Below are 11,433 nucleotides of genomic sequence, written 5' to 3' on the forward strand. Positions count from 1 at the left end.
CTGACCTTCCACTGACCTTGACTTCATAATGCTGCCTCCCCAGATGACGACGCTCCAGAGAACAGCTTCATGTCCTGGCTAATTGCGGACAAAAGTAAGGTTGCTAGCGTTGTGTGTTGCTCCCTTTCCCACGCTAATTCATGGACAGGAATTTGCAAAATACTGATGTCGATAATAGATTTTGCACCTGGTGATAAATGGACACATTCTGAGTATATGTTGAGAGATTCATGGGACACTGGAGGATGATGGAGTTTTAGGCACTTTGTTTCATACATCTTTGGAGTTTGGTAACGTATGCGTGCATGTGTATGTATAAGCACAGATATTCGTACACATACAAAGGTATATATATATATATGTATATATGTATTATACATATACGTATATAATGTATATATATATAATAAAATCCACGTAAGATACATGATATACAGGCATACTCCTTTAAAAACCTACACTACCTTTGTTGTCCAAAGAGGAGGTTGTCAAGGGCATGTGGCTAGCACTCTCATCCCAAAAGACTAGCTGAGAATTGAAAGGCTAACATCTCCTGGAGCCACGTCCCTTGAGGGAGATTACAATGTATATGTATATATATTATATATGTATATATATATAGATATATTATATATTATACACATACACACACACACACACACACACATATATATATATATATATATATATATATATATATATATATATATATATATATATATATATATATATATATATATATATGTATATATAACTGATTGTTCATTGACTTTCAATGGACTGGTGAATTGTCCATTAAGTCAAGCTACTTAGAAAAGTGACGGGATCTACTTATATATTTCTCAGAAGTAGAAAAAGAGCGTAATAAACAATGTTAGTATTAAGCCAGTACATAAAACACGTGGCGTCGTTGTCTTGCTCAGAATGAAATGGTTTTTGACATCTAGAAAATTAATTCGGAGCAGGTTCACCACACTCGAATTTTACCAGATGTAAACACGACCAGTTCACTACATATAGCTTAAAATTAAAAGTGACAACACCATTGGTTGAGTGTTATCAAGTATGCAATGAGATGTAATATTTAGTTAATTTAGTTTATTTTACGTTTTATTTCCTCGCCAACAAAGAGAGCCTTAAACTCCTCATCTTCAGGCAGTGTTACCTATAGTGAAATATGCTTTAAGCAGTGAATATAAGGGAGAGGAGAATAGCGAGAGCGTCTCGGCACTGCATATCTTTGCTATGGAGATAATATTACCTGCGAATTAGTTTGACTTCTCTTCATCTTAGAAATGTTTGGTGTTGGCGCCGCTTCTGTTGCTGCATGGTCATCAATATCATATATATATATATATATATATATATATATATATATATTTGGAAAATGGATACAGTATATATGAAAATGGAGGATGAAAGAAAGTTTCAAGGCTTGGCAGTAATTGGCGAAATAAAATAATAAAGCAGATGTCAAACATGCAGTCAGCACACTGATAATTTCTGTAGAATAAATGCAGGAATAGGTCTCATAAAAGGAGTGTGAACCCTCCTTGACCTGCGAGGAACAAGTCAACTGCATCTGGTTCAGCTCTGCCAAAAAGGTTAGCCATAGATGCACCGCTGGAAATAAGATAGCAGTATCCCAAACCACTTGAGTCATTAACCAGGTCGTAATAAAATTTTGGCGACTGGGATGGATCAGAATGACCAAAACAAGATTTTCTTAAAATTTTCTCTGGGGTCTTTAAACCTCTTATATTCCTTTTCTCGTACTAGACCTGAATCAGATTGATCCGTGTAGCTACTAACCCAGCTGGTCGCTGGCAGTTTGTGTCATTCTACTCTAATGTCGAGGATTGTGCCTTTCCGTGGCGATGGGAAATCACTTGCTCTGTATCCTTGTAAGTTACTGCCGCAGGGGGGGTTGCCCATGGCGTTCAGTTAGGGGAATCTGGCTGATGTTCACCTGAATACCCTTGAGGTAGTTGAGAACTGAAAACAAGCAATTTTAATTTTTTACTTTATTAGGCTTGCTATCTCGGCTATTGAGGTCCGGCAATCCAGAAACATAACATCTGTAATCGCATTTAAAGTATCAATAATAACATTCACGCTCTGAAAATTACAGGTGATAAGATGACCCTTCTTGCGTAGATTTTTCAAGTATATTATTAATCCAATATAAAATTTTGTAGCTTTCAAGGGCTACTGCCTCCCTCTTCAGAAGAAATGTAATTGAAGATTGCTCATGAGCTTCTCTGTTTGCATCATCCAAAAAGTTAAAAAAAAAAAAATTTTCACTGGTTTAAGCAGTTTTTCATAACTGTGCAGTACCTTGCATCCTCAGCACTCTCCACATAGTCTTTATGTTGATTTGATTGTAGACTTCTCACCAGGTATCCATTTCTGTTAACATTCAAGATACTACCGTGAAGGGTTTCCCAAGGTTAGAATTAAGAATACCAGATAAATGGGGTTGGGCAACCACAAAGTCATTGACCATACCAGCTTTTCTGTGAGGATTATAGAAAATAAAACTATCATACAATTGCCTTTTCACAGTAAAATTGCAGAAACAACACAGTACAGATATGCAAACCATGAATTCGTGATCCATCTCAAATAATACCATCAGGAATACTACGTGCAAGAAGACTGCAGACAAGTGTCGAAATTTTAACAAGAGAGATTGTACTTTTCCGCAAGTTGTGGTATAGCTGCATGCATTCTTTCTAAATTTACGTAAAGTGGAAATGAGTGTTCTGTAGAAGAAAGATATTGTTCTGTTGTGTTTGTATTTAGTTGTGAAAAGCATTGTGTTTTGCTGTTTCATGTATTTAATTGCAAGTATACGTGTAATGGTGCTTAACTACAAACGTCTGTTGTTTGTCCGGTTGTTAGTCGAACATTTGGTGTTGGTCAGCGACGGTCGTGACCCCAGTCTCGTCACAGCCTTGGTGCAATGGAGTTCTGTCTGGCAGGGACTCAAGAAAAGGGAATGCAGCCATAGTTGTCGGTGCCTTCAAGTCAACTTAAGTATTCCTTTTCAGCTTAAAATTCATTTAAGGAGATTTCCTTAAGGAGATATGCATATCTAAGTGTAAGGAGAATTTCTTTTAAGTGTGCTTTGGGTGAGGGTTATGAAGTAGAGATTGTGCTCCTGCCAATCTCATTCTAGTTCAGGCTGGGAATATTGAATGCACCATTTGAACTAACGGGTAAGTTCATATCGTTTGTATTAGATTAATATACACAAGGCAATGCAGTGTTTTAAATGCAATTTGGAATAACCTATGAGGGAAGCAACCTGGGTTTCGTAGTATAAGACCTAGGCTACAAGTAGGTTGGTACGTTTCAAACCGCATAGGCCATTCAATTGCACTTACGGCTTGAAATGCTCCACTTGTTCTGAATGAGTCGGAATAACAAGGATGGAAAACAAAACTGCGTGGAATATGTCATTAAATGTGAGAATTGGGACATTTCATATGCTGGAGAAACAGGCAGAAACTTGGACAATGGTCTCACTGAACAAGAAAAGTTAAGAATAGACAACAGGAATAATGCTTTATCAATTCATGGTTGGGACGAAAGTCCCAGAATGAAATTTGAGAATTGTAACATAATGTTCAGAAGCAATGATATAAAATAAAAACACAGACCTATCTAGTGGTCATTAAGCAACCATGAACAAGTGGCTGAGAACGAATCACGTAGTAGCTAGGTATGGATACTGTTTGTGTGTTTGACCAGCACCCAATAATCCTAATCCCCCCATGGGAAAACCTTTATGATAGTATTCAGTGTCGACAAAAATGGACACCTGGTGCGATCTGTAAGGACCTCAGTTACAAACAGGAAATCCCAAGAGTATTCTTCACTGCCATTTCTGCTGACAAAAGGGGCACTAGCCCTCAAAAGCTAAAGAATTTTCTATTATTATACTCCATAAGTCTACGCAAGATGGGTCTTTTTTTGTATCCTACAATAATGACATCAGTTATAATACCATGCAGGCTGGTTTATTCACTAAGGAATGCCCTCGACAGTGATAAAATCTCTCCTGATTGCTCTCGTTGCTGTTAGGTACTTTTTTTCTGCAACACAAACGTCCCTTCATATCTTTTGTAATCTCGGGATTTTGGAAATCGGTAGGCCGACAAGTCTAGAAGGTGAGACCGACACTACCTTGGCAGCCGGCGGATGTGGGGTCATTTTAACCTCCTGGACACCCAGAAACCAAAATCCAGTAGCCTTCAAAATACCTTAACACACCCAAATATCGTTTGAAATAAACGATCTAGGATTTTTTTTTGTGGTTTGAAGGACTTGGTGTTTTTTGACAGTCAGAGATTGAAGTATCACTGTGGGACGTCTGCTGGCTGTCTGCAATAATCAGGGTACTTTTCCCAGTATGGCAAATTTCATGGCTTCAAAAATCATTTTGCAAACATAGTTCCCAGTATGGTGAGCCATCCCATTCAGTGATGGAAGTAAAAGTACGAAGTTTCTCATTGTTTCATGAGACACCGGCCGTACCTGATGATACAAAACTACTGATTATGAGAGGGATGAAGTTAGTGGCATTGACATGGCACATACTGACATCTCATATCCTAACATTACACTTGACTGACCTCCAGGTATTGCAAAGATATGCTCAGTGTCGGGCGCACTCCCAAACTCCCAGTTCTCTTGTGGGTGCTCACAGCATGTGTAAACCAATTTTCAGAAGGCGTAGAGAGTCCGGTCATATCAATGAACTTTCGACAGCTGTTAGAGGCACAGGAGGAGGAGGAGGAGGAGGAGGAGGAGGAGGAGGAGGAGGAGGAAGAAGAGGGGGAGGAGGAAGATGATGAAGGTGAGGCTGATGATGATGAGGTTGATGAGGAAGGTGAAGATGAGGCAGGTGATGATGAAGACGACAATAAGTATGAGGGTGAAGAGGAAGAGGAGGAAGCTGATGAGGATGAAGAGGCTGATGAAGATGAAGGTGGGGAAGATGAAGATGCTAATGAGGATGAGGAAGAGGAAGATGATGAAGAAGCTGATGAGGATGAGGAAGCGGAAGATGAGGAAGAAGATGATGATGAAGAAGCTGATGAGGATGAGGAAGAGGAAGATGAGGAAGAAGCTGATGAGGATGAGGAAGAGGAAGATGAAGAAGAAGCTGATGATGATGAGGAAGAGGAAGATGAAGAAGCTGATGAGGATGAGGAAGACGAAGATGAAGAAGCTGATGAGGATGAGGAAGAGGAAGATGAAGAAGCTGATGAGGATGAGGAAGAGGCTGATGAGGAAGAGGAAGAGGAAGATGAAGAAGCTGATGAGGATGAGGAAGAGGAAGATGAAGAAGCTGATGAGGAAGAGGAAGATGAAGAAGCTGATGAGGATGAGGAAGAGGAAGATGAAGAAGCTGATGAGGATGAGGAAGAGGAAGATGAAGAAGCTGATGAGGATGAGGAAGAGGAAGATGAAGAAGCTGATGAGGATGAGGAAGAGGAAGATGAAGAAGCTGATGAGGATGAGGAAGAGGAAGATGAAGAAGCTGATGAGGATGAGGAAGAGGAAGATGAAGAAGCTGATGAGGAAGAGGAAGAGGAAGCTGATGAGGAAGAGGAAGATGAAGCTGATGAGGATGAGGAAGATGAAGCTGATGCAGAAGAGGAAGATGAAGGCGAAGCTGATGAGGATGAAGAGGAAGAGGAAGATGAAGCTGATGAGGATGAGGAAGAGGAAGATGAAGAAGCTGATGAGGATGAGGAAGATGAAGATGAAGCTGAAGCAGATGAGGATGAGGAAGATGAAGATGATGAGGATGAGGAAGATGAAGCTGATGAGGATGAAGAAGAGGAAGATGAAGAAGCCGATGAGGATGAGGAAGAGGAAGATGCAGAAGCTGGTGAGGATGAGGAAGAGGAAGACGAAGAAGGTGATGAGGATGATGAAGAGGAAGATGAAGAAGCAGATGAGGATGAGGAAGAAGAAGATGAAGAAGAAGCTGATGATGATGAAGAAGAGGAAGGTGAAGAAGATGATGAGGATGAAGAAGAAGAAGCAGACGAAGATGAGGAAGAGGAAGAGGCAGATGAGGATGAGGAAGATGAAGAAGAGGATGACGAAGAAGCTGATGAGGATGAGGAAGAGGAAGACGAAGAAGCTGACGAGGATGAGGAAGAGGAAGACGAAGAAGCTGATGAGGATGAGGAAGAGGATGATGAAGAAGTTGACGAGGATGAAGAAGAGGAAGAGGATGATGAAGATGCGGAAGAGGAAGACGAAGATGAAGCTGATGAGGATGAAGGAGAGGAAGACGAAGAAGAGGAAGGTGATGAGGATGAGGAAGAAGATGAAGAAGACGAAGCTGATGAGGATGAGGAAGACGAAGAAGAAGCTGATGAAGATGAGGAAGAAGCTGATGAGGATGAGGAAGAGGAAGACGAAGAAGATGATGAGGAAGAAGATGAAGACGAAGCTGATGAGGATGAGGAAGATGAAGAAGAAGCTGATGAGGATGAGGAAGAGGAAGACGAAGAAGAAGAGGCTGATGAGGATGAGGAAGACGAAGAAGAAGCAGATGAGGATGAGGAAGAGGAAGACGCTGATGAGGATGAGGAAGAAGAAGCTGATGAGGATGAGGAAGACGAAGAAGAAGCAGATGAGGATGAGGAAGAGGAAGACGAAGAAGACGCTGATGAGGATGAGGAAGAAGAAGCTGATGAGGAAGAGGAAGACGAAGAAGAAGAAGGTGATGAGGATGAGGAAGAAGATGAAGAAGACGAAGCTGATGAGGATGAGGAAGAGGAAGAGGAAGACGAAGAAGCTGATGAGGATGAGGAAGAAGATGAAGAGGAAGTTGACGAGGATGAGGAAGAAGATGAAGAAGACGAAGCTGATGAGGATGAGGAAGAAGATGAAGAAGCTGATGAGGATGAGGAAGAAGATGAAGCTGATGAGGATGAGGAAGAAGATGAAGAAGACGAAGCTGATGAGGATGAGGAAGAAGATGAAGACGAAGCTGATGAGGATGAGGAAGAGGAAGACGAAGCTGATGAGGATGAGGAAGATGTTGAAGATGAAGCTGATGAGGATGAGGAAGACGAAGAAGCTGATGAGGATGAGGAAGAGGAAGATGATGAGGATGAGGAAGACGAAGAAGCTGGTGAGGCTGAGGAAGATGAAGAGGAAGACGAAGCTGACGAGGATGAGGAAGATGAAGAGGAAGACGAGGAAGAAGCTGATGAAGATGAGGAAGATGAAGAGGAAGACGAGGAAGAAGCTGATGAGGATGAGGAAGATGAAGAGGAAGACGAGGAAGAAGCTGATGAGGATGAGGAAGATGAAGAGGAAGACGAGGAAGAAGCTGACGAGGATGAGGAAGATGAAGAGGAAGACGAGGAAGAAGCTGATGAAGATGAGGAAGATGAAGAGGAAGACGAGGAAGAAGCTGATGAAGATGAGGAAGATGAAGAGGAAGACGAGGAAGAAGCTGATGAAGATGAGGAAGATGAAGAGGAAGACGAAGAAGAAGCTGACGAGGATGAGGAAGATGAAGAGGAAGACGAGGAAGAAGCTGATGAGGATGAGGAAGATGAAGAGGAAGACGAGGAAGAAGCTGATGAGGATGAGGAAGATGAAGAGGAAGACGAGGAAGAAGCTGATGAAGATGAGGAAGATGAAGAGGAAGACGAGGAAGAAGCTGACGAGGATGAGGAAGATGAAGAGGAAGACGAGGAAGAAGCTGACGAGGATGAGGAAGATGAAGAGGAAGACGAGGAAGAAGCTGATGAGGATGAGGAAGATGAAGAGGAAGACGAGGAAGAAGCTGATGAGGATGAGGAAGATGAAGAGGAAGAGGAAGAAGCTGATGATGAGGAAGAGGAAGACGAGGAAGAAGCTGATGAGGATGAGGAAGATGAAGAGGAAGACGAAGAAGAAGCTGATGAGGATGAGGAAGATGAAGAGGAAGACGAAGAAGCTGATGAGGATGAGGAAGAGGAAGACGAGGAAGAAGCTGATGAGGATGAGGAAGATGAAGAGGAAGACGAAGAAGCTGATGAGGATGAGGAAGAGGAGACGAGGAAGAAGCTGATGAGGATGAGGAAGATGAAGAGGAAGACGAGGAAGAAGCTGATGAGGATGAGGAAGATGAAGAGGAGGACGAAGAGGCTGATGAGGATGAGGAGGAGGAAGACGAGGAAGAAGAAGCCGATGAGGATGAGGAAGAAGAGGATGATGAGGAGGAAGAAGACGAAGATGAAGAAGAGGAAGCAGATGAAGATGAGGATGAGGATGCAGAAGATGAAGAGGAAGAGGAGGATGAGGAAGAAGAGGAAGATGAAGGAGAAGAGGAAGAGGAGGAAGAAGAAGGTGAAGAGGAAGATGAGGAAGAAGAAGAAGGTGAAGAGGAAGATGAGGAAGAAGAAGAAGATGAAGAGGAAGAAGAGGAAGATGAAGAAGAAGAAGAGGGAGATGAAGATGAAGAAGAAGAGGAAGATGAGGAAGATGAAGAAGATGAAGAAGAGGGAGATGAGGAAGAAGAAGAAGAAGAGGAGGATGATGAAGAAGAAGAAGAGGAAGAGGAGGAAGAAATTGAAGAAGAGGAAGAGGAAGAAGAAGAAGGAGATGAGGAAGAAGATGAAGGTGAAGAGGAAGATGAGGAAGAAGAAGAAGGTGAAGAGGAAGAAGAGGAAGATGAAGAAGAAGAAGAGGGAGATGAAGATGAAGAAGAGGGAGATGAAGATGAAGAAGAAGAGGAAGATGAGGAAGATGAAGATGAAGAAGAGGGAGATGAGGAAGAAGAAGAAGAGGAGGAAGATGAAGAAGAAGAGGAAGAGGAGGAAGAAGCTGAAGAGGAAGAAGAAGAGGAAGAGGAGGAGGAGGAAGAAGAAGAAGAGGAAGAGGACGAAGAAGAAGAAGAGGAAGAAGTAGTTGATGAAGTTGAGGAGGAAGAAGAAGAGGAGGAAGAGGAAGATGAGGAAGAGGAGGAAGAAGAAGAGGAGGAAGAGGAAGATGAGGAAGAGGAGGAAGAAGAAGGGGAAGAAGTAGTTGATGAAGTTGAGGAGGAAGAAGACGAAGAGGATGAGGAGGAGGAGGAGGAGGAGGAGGAAGAGGGTGAAGAAGGTGAAGAGGATGAGGAAGAAGACGTAGAGGAGGAGGTAGAAGAAGCCGAAGAAGTAGGGGAAGAAGCTGCACCAACTGAAGAAGCCGAGGAAGGAGAAGAAGAAGAAGAAGAAGAAGAAGAAGAAGAAGCCAGTAAGGGAAGGTTCCTCAGGAATGCTCCGACCTCGTGTATTTCCCGCCATCCGCATTTTTCTTTCCTCAGCATTTTCGTTTTGCCCAACAACAGAGACCTTCATTTTTTCCGAACAGACTCTGAACACTTCACCTGAACGCCCTATGAGAAACAGTCACTCTAAAATGATCGTCAGATAAGCTCTTAGAGGATACAGACATTAAGATTGAGATGGATTATCATATGGGACAGAACTCTTTGATTGACGTACTCGTCATCACCTTGAGTCAGTATTTTCTGAACTGTTTCTTAAAGTCACTTTACATTCAAAAATGTTGTAGATTATCACTGTTACTTATTGGCGGTTTTCAAAACATCACCTGCACTTAGGAGTCTGTAAAGATATTAACGAAAATTAACTAGTAACTGAAGTCTCTTTGGAAACCGAAAATAAACATCAACCTTACCAGTCATCAATTGTAGCCAGTAGTGTTGTATCTAGTCATTCCTCATGTGGCAAAATTATATTTAACTTGTCACCAAACAAAACGAATACTTAACGTTGTTTTATGTTTAGTGTTCATTCAATTTACCTTTAAGCCCCAAAGACATTGAAAACAGTTTTTAACTTCTCCATTTGTTTCTTTGTGCACTTGCTGCTGTGTGGTTGCTGTAGACGCATGACTCTGTATTTTTCAATTGTTTTTGTTTTGTTTAAGTGGCGTTAGTTGGTGCCTGCTTTGAAGTTATGAAGCCCTTTGGTTAGAATTCCAGTTTAACAGCATGTCGTCTGAGTTCATAGTTTCTGTGCAGTTTGTCAATTATGTGTTTGGCACTAATAAGAAAAATCGTCTGAAGGTGCATCACTGAAGCTTTGGCTTCAGTCTCAGTCATCTCTGGCGATGAATAAGCACGGAAAGCTAGAGCTATTTCTTTGGTATCCTTGTTCGCTATTTACCCTTAGCACTATTGTATTATTTTTTCTTATTTTAAGTTCCAAGATCAATCACTGGAGGTCTAGACATATGAATCATTTTCATAGGCTTCAGTTTGCCTGTGAAATTAATTTTATTTTTAGTTTTTATATTTTTCTGCTTTTTTTTTAGTTTTGGCTAGAAAATGTTGCTGCATTTTGCATACATTATAGTATAGCTGTTATCATCAACTTTGATGAAAACGGGAGACAACTCCGAGTCCCAGAAATATTCAAGTCTTCTCATTAAAGTTTCGTACAAAACTGGAGGGATATGCTATGGTAAGTTCTGTCCAACTTAGATTTTCTACAGGCTGTTATCTAGCAGACGAAATTTTTTTTTTTTATCCTACGGGTAATGAATTTGATTATTCTAAACAGAGTTTAAATATAGTGTCTTAGTATCATCTTTTAAACTTAGTCTTATTATCAGTGAATCTGAATCTCGATACTCTTGAGTAGTATTGAAATAGAATCTTTTGCCTTTATCAAAATTATTTTTGCTAAATGTCACACATCAGCAAAGCAGTTGTTCAGAAATTATGAATATTTTTGTAACCGTCAAGAAAGGAATAAACTAATTCCTGAATTAGTCAACGAATGCTTCAGATTACTATTAGTATTACATGCATTGCATTTTGAAGCTAGGTATAAAAAATTCCGTAACTATAACTGTAAAAGTAGAAATATTTTACAAGCTGCAGCATGACAATCACAAAATAACGATCTGTGCCATGTTCATTTGCAATTTTTTAAGTCCACATTACCAGTGAAATCTTCAGACTTGTCAATTTTAGGTAAAAGTATGAAGTTAGATTAGTAAGTTCGTTTCTCTTGTATAATAGACACAATGTCAAAATCCTCATGAAATAGTAATTTACTCAATGGAATTACTCGCTGTTCATATAAAAACTGGACATTTTCTACAGTACAGTAAATTATCAGTAACAAGACTCCCCAAAAATCAACACGTTATTGTTAACTTTGTGTTGAATGAAGATAGCTAAGCATCTGTGGGTATGGAAGGTGAAGGGGTGGGGGGGGTGAAATGACGGGCGAAATGGAGATGTCATGGACCCTGCCTGACCTTTATCACACGTAAACAGGCGAGATCCAGGACGAGGAAGAGGTCCTGGAATGGCTGATTGAGCAGCGTCACGAGGACACCATTGAGAATATCAACCGGCAGATGCTCTACACCCTCATCGATACGCAGGATTAC

At 41.0% G+C, this 11,433-nt stretch overlaps 1 protein-coding gene across 3 annotated transcripts in view; it reads left to right on the plus strand.

The window, feature by feature from the left end:
- LOC136829395 (trichohyalin-like) overlaps positions 1-9,224 on the plus strand; it is a 95,390-nt gene extending 86,166 nt beyond the window's left edge. For all 3 annotated transcript variants that reach the window (XM_067087892.1, XM_067087900.1, XM_067087911.1), the window contains 2 exons: positions 44-94; positions 4,736-9,224. In XM_067087892.1, the coding sequence (XP_066943993.1) occupies positions 44-94; positions 4,736-8,934 (4,250 nt within the window). In that variant the 3' untranslated portion in view covers positions 8,935-9,224. The remainder of the gene's footprint in view (positions 1-43; positions 95-4,735) is intronic.
- Positions 9,225-11,433: the final 2,209 nt, after the last annotated feature.

This window comes from Macrobrachium rosenbergii, chromosome 4 (genome assembly GCF_040412425.1).
Source record: "Macrobrachium rosenbergii isolate ZJJX-2024 chromosome 4, ASM4041242v1, whole genome shotgun sequence".
NCBI classification, from domain to species: Eukaryota; Metazoa; Arthropoda; class Malacostraca; order Decapoda; family Palaemonidae; genus Macrobrachium; species Macrobrachium rosenbergii.